Source organism: Maniola hyperantus, chromosome 17 (genome assembly GCF_902806685.2).
Source record: "Maniola hyperantus chromosome 17, iAphHyp1.2, whole genome shotgun sequence".
Lineage (NCBI taxonomy): Eukaryota > Metazoa > Arthropoda > Insecta > Lepidoptera > Nymphalidae > Maniola > Maniola hyperantus.
This window is the reverse complement of record NC_048552.1, coordinates 13728596-13750577: the sequence shown is the minus strand read 5'-3', so window position 1 is coordinate 13750577 and position 21982 is coordinate 13728596. Positions and strand designations below refer to the sequence as shown.

The 21982-nt window shown below is 40.4% G+C and overlaps 1 protein-coding gene across 3 annotated transcripts in view; it reads right to left on the bottom strand.

Moving 5' to 3' along the window:
- Positions 1-21982, bottom strand: part of LOC117990293 (neurotrimin-like) — a 118262-nt gene that overhangs the window by 50869 nt on the left and 45411 nt on the right. For all 3 annotated transcript variants that reach the window (XM_034977755.2, XM_069504053.1, XM_069504054.1), the window contains exon 2: positions 9417-9500. In XM_034977755.2, the coding sequence (XP_034833646.2) occupies positions 9417-9486 (70 nt within the window). In that variant the 5' untranslated portion in view covers positions 9487-9500. The remainder of the gene's footprint in view (positions 1-9416; positions 9501-21982) is intronic.

Here is a 21982-nt window from a genome sequence, read left to right as displayed (position 1 = left end):
GCGTCATAATATCGTGTACGCAAAGTTCAGGAAACCTTTGAGGGGTCGAGTATTGTTACGTCTTTATTCCGTAAGAGTTAATAACAGAGTATTTGTACTTACGAATTAATTAAAAAGACCAAACTATTATAACTCTTGTATGTAGGAAAATAAAGCAGTAAGGGTAAAACACTTTAATTATTTTAAGTATAATATAATAAATATCAAGGTGTTAAGGATCAGTGCAAAGACGCGACGCGACGTGTTCCTCGCGTCACGAGTGCATTATAACTTTAGAAAGCCTTTCCTTCGTCACGAAAGTGCAAAAAGTGCAAGCTTAGTGTTATCGCGCTGACTGACATTAATGATAAGGGAATTCTCACACATTGCTTTTCTTTCCTCCTTTTAATGAATTATCGCATGAACTGTTGACACGCACTTCTGACATAAAGAAATCATAGGAATGTACGTGTCTGAATTATTCAAGCGCAGCAGTAAGGATTTCATTTCTAATGAGTAAAGATACACACACACAAATAGAATTTTTCAATTTAACGCAACCTATGGCATCGTAAGTGGCATTGTCAAAAATTTAGTTAGGAATCGAGTAGCAAGTAACATAATTATGTTAGGAATCGAGTAAGCAAGTAACATAATTATGATTTATGAGTAATCTAAAATGCGATACTATTAATATAAGTCGTGGGTTATATGAAATCATTGTCAGTGCGAAAGTAGTGCGAACCCAATATATCTAAGTTGAGAACTAACCTGTATTATTTGAAGGACATGTAATTGCTCATGTTCGTTGCGAATGTTACATTGCGATACAATTTTGGTCAGTAGCCATCAAACCATAATTTAAATTATCCATAATGACGTACGGCACATACGTTAAAACAATGTGTGAACAGCTTGAGACTCGTTATTGCAAAACTGCATACAAGTTAAATATAATTCTCTCCAAACAATTTCGAGATTATAATCATACTGGTAAATTATTTCAAGTGACATTAATTACTATTTAATAACTTATTTCAGTTGAAACTTAAAACCGAACAGCAATAAATTTTCCACCAAAAACGCTAAAGTTTGGTACATGGAGCCTCTGCCTCCCTCTGCCTCCCTCTGCCTCTCTCCGCCTCCCTCGCGCTCCGTCGGGTACAATAATTGACTGTAAAATAAAAGCTTATACGATTGACAATGTAATAGAGCGCGATCCCAGGAGCGCCAGACTCTATTTACTTTCTGAGAAACACAATGTGTCGCATAGAGTAGTGTCAGTGTGCACGTTTAACGAAGGTATGTATGTTATCTGCTTGTTTCAACGGCCAAATAAATAAACAAATAATAATAAATAATACGTTTATTCGCTGGAATGTATAGATATCAGCTGCTAAAATTAAAAGTATAACTGAATTTTGTAAAAGTATGAGTGCTGATTTTTATGTATGTTTTACAGTTTATTGTTATTAATTTTATTCAATACTGCCAGCCACTTCTCGTCGGTAGTGAATTATGCCAGACGCTTTAAAGCTTGCAAAAAATAACATACTTATATTTTAATATTAATTGTGATCTGCGTTGTAGTTTTTATATTATAATACTCAGGAATTATACATAAAAATCAACACTCAGATGTTAAGAAAAGCGAATGATGACATTTAGCAACTGATATGTTTGAACAGCTCATGAACAGCTACATAACATATAGTACAAGCTACCAAATATGCGTGCGGTAAAAATACACACAACTGTTCAGTATTTGTGTACACAAAACCTTTGCAGTCGCAATAATAGGTACCTACTGGCACACTTTATAAAGCACACGATACAGGAAAAACATAACAAGACATTGTCACTCAGAATAAAATGGAAAATATAGAAGTAGTGTATTAAGGCGGTTGGGGTTAAACAATAAATATATGGGCTATTATTGCGGATTGCGGATTGCGGATTGCGGATTGCGGGCGGATGGAACAAGTGCGGCACCAGCAAAAACCACGAGCTGAAGACCAAACATTTGCGGGGTGAGTCTAGGTAATGTAAGTCATATAATATACGTAGTTTATAATATTACCAATTAATTACAGCAACCACACCCACGCAGCTGCTGATAGCAACCAGCAAGCGGAGAAGCTACATAGCTTCAACACGAAGTAGCGTCTGGCGGTCCTGGGACCTCGGACCGTTAGGGGCAGAGCCACCACAGCTACATAGCTTCAACACGAAGTAGCGTCTGGCGGTCCTGGGACCTCGGACCGTTAGGGGCAGAGCCACCACAGCTACATAGCTTCAACACGAAGTAGCGTCTGGCGGTCCTGGGACCTCGGACCGTTAGGGGCAGAGCCACCACAGCTACATAGCTTCAACACGAAGTAGCGTCTGGCGGTCCTGGGACCTCGGACCGTTAGGGGCAGAGCCACCACAGCTACATAGCTTCAACACGAAGTAGCGTCTGGCGGTCCTGGGACCTCGGACCGTTAGGGGCAGAGCCACCACAGCTACATAGCTTCAACACGAAGTAGCGTCTGGCGGTCCTGGGACCTCGGACCGTTAGGGGCAGAGCCACCACAGCTACATAGCTTCAACACGAAGTAGCGTCTGGCGGTCCTGGGACCTCGGACCGTTAGGGGCAGAGCCACCACAGCTACATAGCTTCAACACGAAGTAGCGTCTGGCGGTCCTGGGACCTCGGACCGTTAGGGGCAGAGCCACCACAGCTACATAGCTTCAACACGAAGTAGCGTCTGGCGGTCCTGGGACCTCGGACCGTTAGGGGCAGAGCCACCACAGCTACATAGCTTCAACACGAAGTAGCGTCTGGCGGTCCTGGGACCTCGGACCGTTAGGGGCAGAGCCACCACAGCTACATAGCTTCAACACGAAGTAGCGTCTGGCGGTCCTGGGACCTCGGACCGTTAGGGGCAGAGCCACCACAGCTACATAGCTTCAACACGAAGTAGCGTCTGGCGGTCCTGGGACCTCGGACCGTTAGGGGCAGAGCCACCACAGCTACATAGCTTCAACACGAAGTAGCGTCTGGCGGTCCTGGGACCTCGGACCGTTAGGGGCAGAGCCACCACAGCTACATAGCTTCAACACGAAGTAGCGTCTGGCGGTCCTGGGAACTCGGACCGTTAGGGGCAGAGCCACCACAGCTACATAGCTTCAACACGAAGTAGCGTCTGGCGGTCCTGGGACCTCGGACCGTTAGGGGCAGAGCCACCACAGCTACATAGCTTCAACACGAAGTAGCGTCTGGCGGTCCTGGGACCTGGGACCGTTAGGGGCAGAGCCACCACAGCTACATAGCTTCAACACGAAGTAGCGTCTGGCGGTCCTGGGACCTGGGACCGTTAGGGGCAGAGCCACCACAGCTACATAGCTTCAACACGAAGTAGCGTCTGGCGGTCCTGGGACCTGGGACCGTTAGGGGCAGAGCCACCACAAAGAAAGCACTTTATGCCGAAGTAGATATTTATTGAAAGCGATCATTCGCTTCACTCGTTGGCAATTAAATTGTGTTCGGTCAATTTGATCGCTTTGATAACGATTGTTCGATACGATTCGATGTATATTCTGCTCTATACAATAGTATATAGAACTTGGCATAGCGGAGCAGTACAATCGGATATATTATAATGCATTTATGAATCTTCGACATAAAGGTCGCAGTCACTGGGCCTCCCGCATATACACAGTCACACTCGGTCACAAAGGGTTCTGCACAAGATTATGGTTTTTTTTTTCATCCACATTTTGAATTTTTTTATTATCTGTAATACGTTGAAAATTTCAACTCTCTACATAATTATAATGATTCATGAGGTACAGCTCGCTGACAGACAGACCGATGGACGAATAGACGGACGGACAGCGGAGGCTTAATAAAGGTTTCCGAGATCACCTTTCCGGTACGGAAACCTAAAAATTGCCGAATTAATTCATGTGAAAATGTGTGATGTATGCTGTATGTGAGGATATCCCATACTAATGTGTGATGTGTGCTGAATTATGTGAGGATATCCCATACTAATGTATCACCTATTTACTTAGTATAATATATTTCGCCATAGTTTTTTTAATTCAGTTAAACTTTTACAAATATTTTTGAATCGTCAAGTTTTACCATTAACGTTGCCTCTTATTGAAATTAAATAGCAAGTGTTTCTGTTTGTTTGTATGTATTGACACACTTTGCCGAATGATGTTATACTGTCGCAGTTCAAATGTTTAATATAATGATTAAATACTTAGTCAACTTAGCTCGGAAATAATTGGCATGAACTCGAGATTCAGTTTAATCAGAGTTTAAACTCAGCGGAGCCTAGAATGAAAGCTTGTATATTGTAATTACGTATCTTATATTGTAAAATTATAATAAACCACACCACATAATTATTATTTATTTATTTATTTATATTTACGTAGCACGTAGCGCCGCGCCGTAGCTGTCGTAGCGCTGCTACATCACCGCTACGACATGCAACTAAATTACAATTTAACTATGTTAGTTTTATAATCTTACAAGTTTATTACTCGTAGAAAATGTGTACGTACATTGTTATACAAGGGTGAGATTATGGAAACAGAAAGATATTATATTTAGTCGGGTCAATGTAGCCGGCAACCGGCAACCGGCAACCCGCAACCGGCAACCGGCAACCGGCAACCGGCAACCGGCAACCAGCGCTCACTGAAATAGTTTAGTAGACATTACGAGCGCCACGTAACTGTCACAAAGAGAAAATAAGCTTTTGCTGGTACTTAGTACTAAGCTTATTTTATTTGTATTTTACTCATGTGAAGAGTGCATAGACATCTTCTAGGCAAGCGCGCTCCGTCTTAGGACGCGTCATCACTTGCACCAAGTCTGATTGCAGCCAAGTGCTAGTCTATATTTTAGTTAAATAAAAATTACTATTTTTTATACACTGCTTGTAAATATTACATCCGGTATATTGAGTTAACCTAAATATATAAAAGGAAAAGCTGACTGACTAACCGATCTATCAACGCTGAGTTCAAACTACTGGACGGATCAGTTAGCTTATCGTCGTTTATGTACCAAACTAACAATTTTTGATAACTATATTCTTAAGATTAAAACGACGGTATTAAGTATCGATACAAGACAGAAAAACTAATTGTTATCTATACTCGTAGAGAGGCGACCCTCTTGCACGAGTACACACTACACAGTACACAGTACACAGTACACAGTACACAGTACACAGTACACAGTACACAATACACAATACAATAGACGCCGATATCGAAATCTATTGCTTTCATTTCCCTTGTCATTGTCACACTGCTGCGAGGACGTGTCACCGACAGCGAGTCCTCTTGTACCCCCGTCCCTCTCCTTCGTTCCGTATTCCTCAGTACCTCCTGCTCTATCCTTCCTTAGTCGAACTAAACACTATTGCTTTCAATGTCTCGAGAAGCAGAGAAATGTTCTTCTCAGTAAACTCGGCGTTCCGAAACACTACCTCTTGTAGTCTTGAAATACCATTACATTAAAATCAAAATAATTAAGGAGATGACCACGAAACACGCAACGTAGGTGAAGTTTCTTATGCATGGCATACAAACTGTGTCCTCTGTTTCACTCACATGACGTACCGGCGTAGGAAAGCGACAAAATACATGAAACAGGCGTTTTGATTACATCATTTTTGAAAAAAATAAGTATCTACAATAATAAATTGAATAATTATTTTTCAAAAACTTTTGCTGTAACATTCAAAGTCTTATAATAATTTCGAAATCGCTACTGTTTATTGAATGCTTATTCTACTCCGTATTCCGAACGCCATAGTGTGGGATGTCGTATTCCGAACGCCATAGTGTGGGATGTCGTATTCCGAACGCCATAGTGTGGGATGTCGTATTCCGAACGCCATAGTGTGGGATGTCGTATTCCGAACGCCATAGTGTGGGATGTCGTATTCCGAACGCCATAGTGTGGGATGTCAGTGTCCGTACATTTTTAATGATCAAATTAAAATTATGTACTTTATCAATTTCAGTTTTATGTAAAAAATGGGTAGCATAGTGTCCATAAAATTAATTAAAGGGATTCGTTTGAATCCACATAGTTAAATATTTAGGTAAATATAATTTCGTTGCAAGTAAATGTAGCACTTATATAGGCTTGCACAACTCCGTGGAATACAGCCACTATCGTATATGTGGCTGTTTTCATAAAAGCTTTTAATACTCTTGCGACTGCATATGCCGATCACAAAGGACATAACCTCACTTATGTCCCGATAGAAACGATTCAGTTCCGGTGAATATAAACTTAAATAACATTATTTGTAATGATTACTTATTTTTATTTTTTTATTTTTGTTTATTTGAAAGTAATCAACAGCGTAAATACATAATTATTATTTAAATTTAAATCTAGGTATAACAGAAGGCCAAAAGAGATTACTTAAAATTATAATTAAACTATTTTAACAGAATAGAGTTAGAATAAATGTAGGTATATACAATAATAAAATAAAATTACAACAGTGTGTGTATGATTGTGTGTGTGTGTATGCGTATGTGAGTGTGTGCTTATGAGTATGTGTGAGCGTGTGTGCATGTGTGTGTGTGTGTGTAAATGGGAGTGTATGATTGCATGCATATTTAGATGTTAGCTACTTTTTTTTTTTGTTTTACGATGATAGTTTCTTAATTCCTTTTTAAATTTATTGTTTGATAGGTAAAATAAGTCAAACTCAGCGAACTGATTGTTATAAGTACGTACCAAGCGTGGAATTATAGAATTTCGCGCATAATTTGAGTTAGATTTGGGAACATTTAGAAGGCGCGTGTGACGCGTTCTTAAAGGTTGAGCATTAAATGAAAAGGCTGAGAGTAAGCTAGGACAATCGATTGAGCCGGTTAAAATTGCTTGCAGTAACAACATATCACATTGTTCCCTTCTATGTTCCAGTGAGCCGATACCGTAGTGAGTACACGCTTCCTCATAACTATTAAATTTTTTAAAGTCTTTAAAAGCTAAGTATTTAAGAAACTGCCTCTGTATGGTTTCAAGCCTATGGGCATATATTATGTATTGAGGCGACCAGATATTACACGCATATTCTATAATACTCCGGACATACGCGAAGTAAAGTGTTTTTATGCATTCCACATTACTAAAAGAACGGGTTACCCGTTTGATGAAACCCAATTGTTTGTAAGCTCTATTTACTACCATATCAATATGGACATCCATTGAAAGTTTAGTATCAACTTGGATACCCAGATCTCTAACGGTAGTCACTCTGGGTAAGTTTGTGCCATTGATTATGTAGTCAAATTCAATTATATTTATTTTACGAGTCAAAGTTATATGGTGGCACTTTTTAACATTAACTGAGATCCTGTTCCTTGCGTAGTATTCTGTCAAGGCATTGAGGTCTTTTTGTAATTTATAACAATCTTCAATGGAACGTATTTTGGCGAAAACTTTTTTGTCATCCGCAAACATTAAGTATTGCGCATGGTGGAAGCAGCTTCCAATGTCAAATATATAGGCGTTATATAAAAGGGGGCCTAGAATGGACCCTTGAGGTACTCCTGAGGGTATAGTCACGAAGTCACTTCTAGCACTACCCAAGACAACTGCTTGCATATGGTTTTTAATGTATGAAGTGAACCACCGGAGCAAGCTCCCATTTATGCCAAGTACACTTAGTTTTTGAAGTAGGATAACATGATCTACACGGTCGAATGCTTTTTCGAAGTCCGTGTAGACCACATCCACTTGACATCTGTCGTCCATGCTCTGCAGTACGTAATCCGTGAAAACAGCCAAATTTGTAACGGTAGAACGATTCTTCATGAAACCGTGCTGTTCATATGGAATAGATCTAGTTATAATGGGGCGTATATGTCTGTAGACCACTTTTTCAAATAACTTACTCATCACGTTCAGGATTGATATAGGTCGATAATTTTCTATTTGGGTTTTTGATCCGCTTTTGTGTATGGGTACTATATGTGCTTCTTTCCATTTGTCAGGGAAACTGCTGAAGACATTAATGGACAGGTTAAAAATTATGGAGAGCGGTATAGCTAACTTGATAGCACACTTATTTAGAAAAACAGGTGGAATGCCATCACTACCCGCTCCCTTATTAGTTTTTAAAGTTTTCAGCAGTTTACAAACATCATCTTCACTTACAGTAATTTTACAAATGGTTTCACTGTGGTTCATATTTATAGAACTTGTTACATCGTACGAGCTAGCCGGTTTTACAAAGACACTCTCAAAATATTGACTGAATCCGTTACAAGCTGAAGTTTCATCAGAGTAAGTAGTATTACCCAGAGTAAGCTTAGTGGGATATCCTTGTTCACTATTTCTTAGGGATTTTGTATAAGAAAAGAGAAGTTTAGGATCTTTACGGATATAGCATTGCATACGCCGAGTGTAAGAGGTGTAACACTGGCTCTGTACAAGTTTTTGTCGAGCCCTGAGTATTACAAACTCGTCGTAATCGCGAGGGTTTCTACTTTGTTTCCATTGCTTGTGCTTTTGAAGTTTTTCTTTCACTATATGAGATAAAGACTTAGAGTACCATACAGGGAAATTAGATTTATATTTAACTTTAACTGGGACAAATTTATTTATGGCATCATTTAGAATGGAGTAAAAAATGTTTGTTATTTTATTAATTGAGTCAGCTACTAGTACATCGTGCCAAATAATTTCTGATAGGTATTCATTTATTTTAACATAGTCCCCTTTATAGAAATTGGGCCTTTTAACGGGTTTCTGGCGAGTATTATGAATAAGTAGATTTGAAAGATTAAATTCCAGACATGGATGATATACGTCTTCTGTAACGAGAGGATTAGGGCCGTGGTGAACAACAAAATCAACATTGCTAAACAAGAGGTCTAAAGTATTACCCTTAATGTTCAAAATAGTATTATGTTGTGCCAAGCCAGAAAGGTTACATATGTCTAAAATATTTAAAAAAGCATTTTGTAGTTCCACTGTGCCACGTTTTTGTAGAGTGGGGCCGGAATCGGTCCACGTAACATTCGATAAGTTAAAATCGCCAGCTAAGATTAAGTAGTCATTGGCGTGGGTTGACAGAATTTCAACGAGACTAGAGGAGATTGACTCAAGTCGAATTACAATTATTGAACAAGTATACTATAAGCCCCTTCACGATAACCCTAAAGCCCTTTACCAACATTGTAAATTTTAAGATTGCAATATGTCATGTTCATTAAAATAAAACCCATAAATGCTCCCCCGGAAAGTAGGTCTTTTGTAATAGTGTCTTTATTCGTATGATACGAGGCCATCTTAGGCCGCATCATCGCTGGTCTATACATTTAAAAAAAGGTTCATGACACACAGCTGAGCATTCTGTGCGTTGCGCGCAAGTGTAGTATAGTATAGAGGCACTGACCTTTGATGAGATGCGCGGCGAGCACGAGCGCGGCGGTGAAGGCGTGCAGCCGCCACGCGCACGCGCACATCGTGCTCGCGCCGCCTGCGACAAACAAACACACTACTATACGACAAGAACAGCGTTGTGAGAGAGCTGCGACCAGCTGCACTAGAGCCAAGCTGGGCAGAGACTTAGTGTTGGAGGGTGAGCACTGAGCAGCTCGCATACTTTAGATGCATCCAACATTCAGCCAACCTCCTCTATGGCAGGCAGAAAATAAGACGAAAAAAGTAAGAAACCATTTTTTTGCGTAGTTTGTATGCGTTTTACTTAAAGCCATTCGGGCGTTGATCTGATATGTGTAGAGCCTCTCGGCCAACTATTGCAGGGTCGCAGTAAGCAGTCGGCGATACCAGCTGCTCAGCCCGAGCGCCCAACTCGCCCAAACTGTCGTATGACAAGCGCCGCTATCGCCGTCTTAGGGCACGCACGCACGCACGCACGCACGCAGCGTATTATAACGGCTTCCTACGGTTCGTGATTGTACGGATTATTACGCACGGTTGACGAGCACCGCCCTGATGAGTTGAGGAGTTCCATTATCTATCTTCGAAGATGTTCATCAGACCTTCACCAAATTTAAATGGGACCAACTTTGAAGTATACCCTTTCAAACAAAAAAGAAATTTCAAAATCGGTCCAGGCGTCTTCGAGTACTCCGGTAACATACATAAAAAATAAAAAAAGATTCCGACGAATTGAGAACCTCCTCCTTTTTTGAAGTCGGTTAATAAAAATAGATCTAAATAGCCTTGAATTTAAGTCAAAAATTCAATGCCACTGATTTTATTTTCGCAACGTTTCCACTTGGAGTGCTGGTTGTAGATGCATAGACAAACTTGAGCTTTAAAACAAGGCATTTAAAATCCAGTTTACTATGAGGCGGAAGTGTTTCGACACTCGAATCAACGTTGGTGAGACATAAAATAACGTTTAAGTGCGGAAACCAGCCCTGAGCGAAGAAGAAGAAGAAGAAGAAGAAGAAGAAGAAGAAGAGACATAAAATGTCGTATTAAGCGTACGGATAACCACGCACCGCGCACAAGGCTCGGACGATCCCTCTTCCCATGGTGCGGCGGTGCGGACTGACCCGCGGCCGTCCGCAATAGCCATGGTGCGGCGGTGCGGACTGATCCGCGGCCGTCCGCCGTCCGCAATAGCCGCTAGGGAAGCCGCTCTGATAATCATCTACCTGCCCGTAATTTTAAGCCAGAAACACACTTGCACGAAGGTAACTGTGTGATCACGTCACGTTGAAAACAAAATTTAAATCAACAAAATCTAAATTTATTTATTTTATTGGGACATTTTTTTATATGTGTGGTCTCTATTTTTTCCTCAGACATGATGGTCGGAGACTTTTGATAGCTGACATGTCTTAATTTTTTTCATATGGGACAATTACTAGTGTGTCCTTATGCTATGTCTGTGACTCTGCCAGCTTCGAAATGCAGATTGTACTGAAATGACCGTCAAAAAAATTCAACAGTTGCTCTTTTCAAATCATAGAAGTTAAAATATATCTACTAAGTGAGTACATCACATTGTGGGAAACTGCAAGCTCTGCCGGTTTCTTCCACTAGCACTAACTTTGTCACTAAGGAACTTATCAATTATTGTATGTATAGCCTCATATTATGTGTATTTTCACTTTTTATACGAATCTTAAATTTGTGTAATGGTAAATCTAAAAGTTCTTGCCGTATCCGTTAGTAAGATATTGTTTTCATAGTTTCCTACGTAGACGCAGACGGCAGAACTGTCCATGCGTCCCGCTTATCGCCCGATACAAGGTACAAAGGTAAGGTAAAGCTGCATGCACACTACCGTATATGCTGTACCTACCGCTGCACACAAGTAGAACACTAAAACACCTCTTAAGGCCAATATTTATGTATAACAATTAACATTGACTTTTTTATGTGCTTCCTAAAGTGTAATTATGATTTTATAAAGCAAGTCAAGTAGCAATAGAAGGTTAATTGAGTAATAATTTACTCGACACAAAAACAGAGGTCGAGTTTCTTACAGTTTTATGTAAAACTATTATCTTTCGACCTTTGAAAGTAGGAAACTATATTAATTAATCGCTCTATTTGTAATCAGCAACAAAGTAACCGGCCAAGTTTACTTTGTAAGAAAATAATCTTTGAAAATCTAATTATAACGGTTCCAATAATCCTGTATAATGCCTGTTGTAACATAGACAAAGCACACTGCCTTCATTACGCAACTCAATGTTCACGCGCCACTGAGCTAAGCACGAGATTATCGCGATAAGTGTATGCTCCTTACAGGAAATGGATATTTGTCGGCAAAGGGATCAGACTCTCCGGCTATTGCGTCTGTGTGCGATGTCTCGACGGCTGCGAGCTTAGTACAAGATTGTTCAACTTACCAACGTTGATAGAATTCGAGCATCGAAACACTTCAGTGAAAAAGTAAAAAGGGTCTTTATTGCCTTGTTTCAAAGCTTAAGTATTTTATATCTACAGCCAGCGCTCCAAGCGGGAACGTAGTGAAATTAAAATGGACACTGACGTTATTGTATTTTAGTTGGCCATGTTCACAAGTTCAAAGTTCGAAGTTGGGTGTCTCTCTGAGGGGCAAAATCCGTAGCAAGGAAATCCATAGGAGAATCAAAGTAGCTGATATAGATCAGCGAAGCAGCCAGCTGAAGTGGCAGTGGGCAGGCACGTCTGTCACAGAACTGACGGTGGGCGTCTTCTGTAGTGGAAACCGCGTGCCAGCAAGCGCAGTGTGGGACGATCCGCTGAACTGACGAAGAAGGTAGCGGCTAGTGCATGGATTAGGTGGCGCGCTCTCTGCGAGGCAAACAGTTGATCGTTATGGTGTTTCGTTTCTCGAAGCTATCAACGTCGGCGAGGTGTACAATCTCATACTAAGCGCAGTGTCGGCGTCTCGACGACGTCTCAACGTCTCAAGTCTCGAGCACGTGTAATTACGTCGCTGTGTGTACTGAGGCGGAACTCGGCATGTGCTTTGTTGCTGGCGGAAGGCACATAGCGGTGGGCTCCGGCAAATGTGGAGTGGAATGAGTGAATCTCTACACACGCAAAAGACACTGTTGGCATTGTAGGTAACATATTATATTGTGAAGGGTTTTAGTAGTTTTTAATGCCTATAAAAACAAAAATTAAGTATACACAATTTCATGTTACCTCTAAAATATATAAAAAATAAACTGCATGACTGTTATTAAATACTAGCTGCCCAGGCAAACTTCGTACCGCCTAACAGAATATTATAAAAGAAGAATTAGCGAAATCGGTTCAATTACTGTTCTCGAGATTTGCGATCAGCAACACATTCAGCGATTCATTTTTATGTATAGAGAAGAAGAAGAATAAGATTCCCTTTGACGTTGACGCAAAAGTCGCCGAGTGTTGATCCTAAATTTTAGCAAAACCTATTACTCCACTTTTTCATATTACTTTATTCATAAACCAGTTTTTACTACTATAGTTTATCAAAACTTGTTTAATTTCAATCAAGCTTGGTAACAGAGTAGAGCGTGGGCGTCGGTTAACTTGGGGGTCGTGTGTTGCGCCGATATCCGGCGCTAATGAACGTTGATCGCCGCACGATACCGCGCGGGGTTACTTGTTGTTGGTAACCTAGCCACCCTACATTCATGCCCATCCAAAGGTGTTTGTCTGTCTGTCCACGTGCCACGGGACAAATGTCTAGGCTCGTAGACGAAATGAGTAACAAACCTGAAATATTGGTATTTGGTGTGAAACGTTGAACCAAATACTGAATTAGTAGTTAAATTAGATAACTTTTCAGGGGTGTTCCCTCCCATCCCACAGAAACCGCAATGCTTTTTCTTACCCTGAATCATGAATGTTCAAGCTAAAGCTGATCGTTGTCTATGGTCTGGGTGATCTCTCTATACTTGACATAATTTAATGCAGATAACGGATACATACCACGATTGATATGGTGTTTTTATTTGTCGACCCACTTCGGTCCCGTCGTGACACGACCCGTGCAGTTGGGTTAAATAGTTGGGGAAATATCAACAAATAAAAACATTAAATTAATCGTGGTATGTACCCGTTATATACATTAAAATATGTCGTTAAATTACGAAATAAGCTTAAAATCAATACTCTCTGCTTGAGTCAGATTTCTATTCCACAAGACTGGTTTTGTGCCCTATAATAATAATTGGCTAGTCTGCTGAGATTGGCTACCGTACCTAAGTGAAACTTGGACAGAAGGAAATGATAATGGGAGGTAAAATGATAAATGCTTAATTTGAGTCTCGCTTCGTGAACATTTCGTAACAAAGAATGCAGAACACAGAACATTCGTCAAATGTTTACTTTGAGAACAAACTTCGGTACACCGTTTTATCCCTTTAGAGGTTGGATTTACCGAATTCCATTTTCTCTGCTTGGCCTATATTTTACTGAAAGTTTGTATTTACATCATTCGCCCTTCGTGAGCTGAACACATTTTTGATTTATAAGGTACCAAAGTACTTCAGAAAAAAGTAATTCAGAAATTGTAATTCCTCGTATCGTACATTGTAATTCCTCGTATCGTACATTGTAATTCCTCGTATCGTACATTGTAATTCCTCGTATCGTACATTGGATTTGGAATCAAGTTTACAGCATGAAGTGGTTCGTTGTTATAGAATACAAACCGCTCAAGAGCGAGTCGGGCCTTATACTCATACTCATACTCATACTCATACTCATACTCATACTCATACTCATCATACATCATATTATTTTGGGTGTACGAAATATTTCTTTTCCGAGCTAGAACATTGCAATAAATCGTGAAAGAAAACTCCAAAAAATGACCATTTGGTTTGATCACAGCTTACAAACTAATTTATAAATCGTTGATTTCAGTATTTGTTATTTAAAAATGTAGTATATGATATAACACAATACACCGAAATTTCATATTCCTAACTAGTTTAGTTTTTGAGAATATAACCTCCGTCATAAAATAGTTGGCGCCCATTTCCTTAATTTTTAAGATAAAAAATAATAAAAAAGATAATCGTACTTGAACCAATGAGTTCTACTAAACAATGATACCCCACATGCTTATAGTAAGGAAAAAACATTCTCGGCTCCTTTCTCATGTGTGGGAGCGGACATGAAAGTACCGGAAATTCCTGGTTTTTAGTGGAACAAAATATCGAACATTCGGTTCACTTTGTGTTCGTCTGTGTCCCTTCAGATCATTTGTGTCGTCTCGCACATTGCCGCCCGCCCTCCGCCGCCCGCCCCACTCGCCACGACAACAGTTTTACGACTGTCCTAATCTGTGGACTGTATTACTACTAACTAACTAACTCCCTACACGCGGAAATAGGTGACTTTTAAACGTAGTTAAGACTTAATTTACGACTGTCGTTAATTACTATTCATTACCAAAAATAAACTCGAGTGGAGGTTAGGTACATTAGCTAGTTTTACCAAGTTAAAGTCCCTACAAATTACCTACAGTATAACTTGAACCGTCCGAGAGAGTTATTTTTGGAAACGATTACAATCTAAATGTTAATTGTACGTAATTACTTCATTGTGGGAACTGAAGTCAGCCACTCATTCTGTCTATTCAAAGTATTAAAGGTTTTTATTCCAAGTTTTTCCAATAGAGAGTTCCTCATTATCGTGATCAACCCATGACCGGCCCATTACTGAGGAAGGGTTTCCTGAAGAATGAGATAGGTTTAGGCCGTAGTCAGCCACGCTGATCAAGGATGGATTCTCGTACTTCACTTACATACATGTGCAACACGTGCGGGTTTCCTGACGATGTTTCCCATTACCTACCGTTAAAGCAATGATATTATTTAGTTTTTTAAAATGCATATACCCACCTAACTCCGCAAAGTTAGATGTGCATGCCCGGGATCGAACCCCCGGCCTCCCGAATAAGAGGCCGACGGAGCCGTCTTAGCCACTAGGTATATGTTGCAGCTTGTAGCTGTACTCCAGCGCATAAATAAACAAGTTTTGCTTGAAACTTAAATAAGGTTGCTTTATTCGCAAGTTTACGAGCGCAACTTGGTTTTTGCGTTATATGAAAATATCGCTCTTTGAGAATATTGAATCAAGTTTGTTGTAGAGGTGGTTAACGTGTAATTAGTGTGGACGCAATGCTGGCTGCTGTCTGCTGTCTGCTGTCTGCTGTCTGCTGTCTGCTGTCTGCTGCCTGCTGTCTGCTGTCTGCTGTCTGCTGTCTGCTGTCTGCTGGCTGCTGTCTGCTGTCTGCTGGCTGCTGTCGGCGTCGTTCTTCCTAACTTTCCTTTTGCACTCAAACTTTACAACTTACCACTGAAACTGCTTTCACCCCGAGCATAATTCATTTTCGAAATGTTTTTTAAACAAAGTAGCTTTATTATTTCATTTTGATTGACTCATGGCTTTTAGAGTTTAAGTATCTACCATTGATTCGAAAAGCAGGCTCTACTAAAAAGACGCAGCAACAAACTCCGTGGTTGCAGTTTTCAAACATCATCAACCGATAGACGCTTCCTGCGACTTGTTTGAGGTCACCTGTCTACCTAGCGGGGGTCTGCCAACGCTGCCCTTTCTGGTGCAAGGTCACCATTCTAGCACCTTCGGCCCCATCGTCTATCGGTGTTTCGAACGATGTGCCCTGCCCACTATCGCTTCAGTTTCGCAGGCCGCGAAGCAGCCGCCTCGGTTACTCTGGTTCTCCTTCGGATCTCTTCATCTTTGAGTTGACCACGTACTGTGATCACTTGTTATCAAACGTGTGAACATATTATTATTTCGGTAGCACTCTGTACTGTGTACCAACATGATGGAAACAAAATTGGTCTGTAAAGGTATGTGAACTACAAACGTGACACAAATTGAAGACAAAGGCACTATGTGTTTGTATTTTTGTCACTGCTCTTCGTCGAGGGCGGGCGGGCGGGCGGGCGGGCGGGCGGGCGAAGAGCGGGAGGGCAGCTGATTAAACTTCAGTGGACATTCCTTCGCGCAATGCATTTCGTTTGCTATTCCGATGCTCATACCATGTACTACCTACTTCCAATACGCTATACAATGCCGAACTCGATAAGGTCCGCGCTAAACAAACACTTCAGACAGTTATCTATGTAGAAATGTCTTGTGACCACATTTGAGATTTATTGAGTCTTTTAAGGACTTGCAGATCTTTTTTACTTCCACGAAAAGTTGGTCCTTGCCTGATGGATGGCGTTTGAAGGGATTTGGCAGATTTTATTTAACCCTTTTCTGTCTGTTTCTAAGTGGCATTGAACCGAAACGCTGAATCACTTGGTACTACGGCTTTGCATGTTATGTATTACTTGCCACGGCCCAACTCTATCATCAGCCTAGAGCTGAGCCAATTTTAAGCTTATAAATGGACTCATCCGGAATTAATACCTGAGAACTCCCACATCACATAATAGTAACAACACACTGATAGCAGTCGAGCCTGCTGGCTGTCTGCTGCTCACGACTCTGTTGCTGCTGGTCCGCTCTGTTGGCGGTCGCACTGCAACTTGTCTGTTCTGACGTCAGCCAACCTGATGCACTGCAGAGACGGGGCAGCCCCATAAGAGCCCTAAAAGCATTCTTGTATTGCACGCGTTAATTGAATCCATGGACTGCATGTAGTGATTTATTTAAATTGTTTTAGTTGTTTTGGATACCATGCTCTTATTTTGATGGCCAAAGTTAGTAAGGTCGCACCTTCATCAGAATAACATTAATTGTTGAAGCAATAAAACCATCCACATTTAGTTTATAAAGCTCACGCTTATAAATAGAAGATGATGCAAGGTTTAGTTAGAGCGACTGCAGCGAGCCGCAACGTGCCTACAGTTGCACGGCGATGAGTACGCGCCATTGTGCTCGATATGTTTTATGTTTTACATCTTTATGTTTTATGTTAGAACAATGGCGGAATGCGCCGCGCTCAGGGAACTAGGCTCCGCATCACTGGAGTTTACGAACAACGCCATTTTAGCGATGACAGCTAATTCAGATTTGTAGCAACGCTACCTGATGCCCGTGGCTTCGTCCGCGTGGACTGAAGTTGTAACACCCCTTCAGAACTCTTTCATTTTCCGAGATAAAAAGCTAACTAAGCTATCTTCTTGCCAAATTTCATCAAGTACAGTGAACAGATAAAATATAGAGACAGGCATATAGATACACCGACACATGGATGGAAGTTCTTACCAAAATCCACACTAGTTGTGAACGTCTAGAATTGCGTATGACCTTTGGGCAGACTTTCCGAAACATTATGAACCTTAGTTATTTTCAAACGGAAGTAAATGTCAGCCAGTTCGTAGTGTCATGTTCAACTATTTTTTGAATTAAAATTGATACCTAATTATGTAAAAAAAATAGTTTTGAAACCTAAAAATGTTTTTCGTCACTTAATTGCTCCCCGCTTTGTGTCGAATTGCTGTATGAGAATGAGAGAATAGAGCGTGTCCGGTGCTCACACACAGACTTGTGCCGGCTATAATGCCCTGCACAGTGCACAGTTGGTCAATCTTCGTTAAGATTAAGTAGTGGAGAACATGGCTGGCAAGCGAACAAGCCAGCAAGCGAGCAAGCCAGCAAGCCAGCAAGCTATGCGGAAAAGTGGAGTACTTCGACCTAAAATATATATAAGAGGATTCGGTTATTTAGATTTTCATGGCAATGTACTATCTGTTGGCAAACCAATAAAATAAAATAAAATAAAATAAAATAAAATGTATTTTAGTAGTTTCTGTTATAGATTCGACAGAGCGTCGTCCTGCGAGCTGCGAGCCGCACGGCGTACGTGCGTGTTCAATATGAGCGAGCGGCAAACGTGCCTTATCTGAATCTTCCATCTTGTGTTTGGGATGCTGCGATAACTTGCTTTATATTTCAAGAGGACGTGGAAAATTGTCCAACGAATATACAAAACCATTGCAATACAACTACGCAAGATCGTGCTTTGACTGACACGGTGAACGCTAAGTACAGTCCGTTCAAAATGAGAACTCACTCGCCATTTTAACTCTATGTGTCAACTGTCACGTGTCCGTTTTTGACATGACAGTTGACACAATATGAAGTTAAAATGGCCAGTGAAATATCATTTTGTACGCATTATACAGTGAATAAATCTATCCTTCTCACGTGTTATGATTGGTTCCGAACTCATAAATAAACAGTTGTCATTTTCATTATCGCAAATTTAAAAGAGTTTGTGTAAAGTTTTAAAACTGTTTTGAATAAGTATCTATGTGTATCTGTACGAACTGAATAGCTGAAAGTGTTTAGCACGGCGCGGCGCGTGGGGGTGGGCGTGGGGCCAGCGCTGGAGTCATCGGTCAATGACTCGGAGTGGCAGCGACGTACGTTGTTACGTACACAGTACACATGGCCATTGTGCCGACGAATAGACCGAAGTTTCACAATCCCTTCCATTATTACAAAAAACTGAATTGACAAATCAAAAGCAGCTTAAACAGCTGTGTCTGAAACCTTCAAATTATTATTGTAGGGTTTTTGGATAAGCCTCTTCTAACAAACGATTTTGAGGAATTCCAACGGGATCTTTATAAAAGTTAAATCCGCGTGGACGAAGTGGCGGTGATCAGCTAGTATAAATATATCTAGGTAATGCCCGCAACTTCGTTCGCGTGGATTAGGTTTTTGAAATCCCGTGGGAACTGTTTGATTGGCAGACTACGTGACTCTCCGGGTCAGCTCCAGGTAGTGTCCGCTCCAGGACCACCATGGTAGCCTCAGTAGTCAGTTCCATCGTCAGCACAATACATATATGTTAGTGGTGTTGCGGGTAGACTTACTGTTACTGTCATTTTAGGTTTTGCTATTTACCTACTGACCTATTGTTCCGATGGAGTCTAGTACAGTAAGTTCTGTTTAGTAGTTAGCAGATTTGCAAAGTGACGCCTCTTTCTATGAAACGCTTAAATGTACTTACTTTGAACACAGGTAGGTACCTACGTTGTATTTTTATCACGCTTTAGGTATCTTATTAAATTGTATTTATTTTATTTAAAAAAAGGTTTAAAATGTAATATTAAAAACGAAATCAAGCAACTGTTTATTTAATAAAAAAATCAAATGAATGCCCTAGAGAAATCAAAATAATATTTACTCCTAAAATAATGCAGTAAAAACGTTTATCCAATATATTGTTTTTGTTTACGTAAAATGAAAAAACATTGCGATCGGGAACCCTTTGCTCAATGTTAACGCTCAGTAGGTTTAGTATGAGATTTTACATCTCGCCTACGTTCAAAGATTTCGAGCGTCGATACTTTACAACATCAGAGTAAAATAAATCTTAGAAATCCAACATCTGACCATCAAAAAGAGTTATTTATTACCTATTTTGAATAAATCATTCGACTTTGAAAAAAAAAAAGACTTTCACCGTCTTGTTTTAAACTTTAAGCTTGTTTATACATCTAAACTCACTGCTATAAGTGGTTTAGGTTAAGCGTTTAATTCTTTAGCTGTATGACATAACAATAAATTGTACTAAATATACGACTTTAAAACAAATTACATTGAGCACATTTTACTTTGACGTCACATTGCTTGTTATAACATATTAAGACGTGGTTATTATAAAGTTAATGAATTTCTAAATGACAAAGTTGCATGGATACGTTCAGCTTTGCATTCAGCAGCTCAGAAGGTAGTGTGATAGCTTTACATGGCCATGCATTGCATATTTAAGTCAATTATGTAAAATTTTGCTTTTTTTTAAGAGCTACTACTGAGTTTTGAGTTGGTCTTTTCAGTAGTATCTGCTTTTCGAACCGGGCGCGGCGGTAGAGTCTTGACTTATCATAATCGGCACATGCTGTCCTATTGAAATAAATAAATTCATTACACTTGGATATTCTCGAAATCTATGAACGTTGTCGAGATGTGAAAACTCGTACTAATTGTACAGTTAATAACACAGTACCCGTAGTACAAGATTTTACGTCTCACCAAACCAAACCAAATTCGAGAGTCGAAATACTTCCGCGTTACAGTAAACTGGATCTTAAACGCCTTGTTTTAAAGCTCAAGTTTGTCTACACTTCTACAGCCAGCGCTCCAAGCGGAAACATTGCGAAATTAAAATCAGTGGCATTTAATTTTTGACTTCAATTCAAGGCTGTTTAGGTCCATTTTACTGTAACGCGGAAATATTTCGACTCTCGAATTTGGTTTCGTTTGTTGAGACGTAAAATCTTGTACTACGGGTACTGAACGAATAATATTCAACTGACGAAGGTACACAAAACGTCAAACAGCAACTCGGTGGGCGGCGGCCGGTGGGCGGCGGCCGGTGGGCGGCGGCCGGTGGGCGGCGGCCGGTGGGCGGACACATAACGCACATAACGGAAGACGCAGTATTGGAAGACCCACTAGGTGGACGGTTGACATCAGACGAGTCGCGGGGAGCCGCTTGATGGCGGCGGCGCAAGACTGTGGCGTGTGGAGTGTCTACAAGGGACCCATGTCCAGCTGTGGACGTCTATCGTTTGATGATGATGATGTTGACGATTTTGTGCAATATTTGATGTTTATAGTCCTGACATTTGAAGGAATCGTACATTGAAGCTGTAGTAGGTAAGCTCATAGAGTAGTCACACACAAGTTGCGCGTAGGCAGTAGTCACACACAAGTTGCGCGTAGGCAGTAGTCACACACAAGTTGCGCGTAGGCAGTAGTCACACACAAGTTGCGCGTAGGCAGTAGTCACACACAAGTTGCGCGTAGGCACGGGCAGCGGGCACGGAGTTTAAACAAGAGCATATTTGAAATAAAACAAAGAAATGAAGCTGCGGAAAGGGCTCTATTACATTACATTTACGAATGTAAATTTTATTCCTACTGCCATTTGTATAGAGCTTCTTATACTATGCGAGTATTTTACCACAGCGATATTATATTTTTATTAAAAAAATCGTATGCAAATATTAAAAGACCAGATAGATCAAAACATCTAATAGGAGTCTTTTTCGAGCACTCCCAAGCGCGTTCCATACAAATGAATTTTCATTTTTGAATTTTAACCTTTGATAGGCTCAATGAAATTTTTAAACACGCCCTAGAAACTAACATTTATCTTTGTTTTTCTGAAAATATTTAAGTTATGACTTTAATGCTCAAGTAGTGGAAGCACCGCGCAGTATTATATCAATAATAAACCTTTAGGTATTTTTTTAAATATTAAAGATTCATATTAAATATGGGTTCAAAGATTTGTGAATAAATAATAACAGGAACTTATGGGCCCGAACGAATGTCAGCTGGCACTATTCTTAAAACATAAAAAGGCATAATGTTACTATCGTGTCGTTCAATAATTATCTGACGTGTCATCAGATGTCGTGCTGTATAAACAGCTCGCGAGGCATCGTCTCATCACAGTCGTTTCGTTAATTAACTTTTGTGCGGAATTTATTGCGATACAGTTAATAAGGGCCCCTTTGACCTGGACCCCTAATTTATTGCTTTATTCCAACC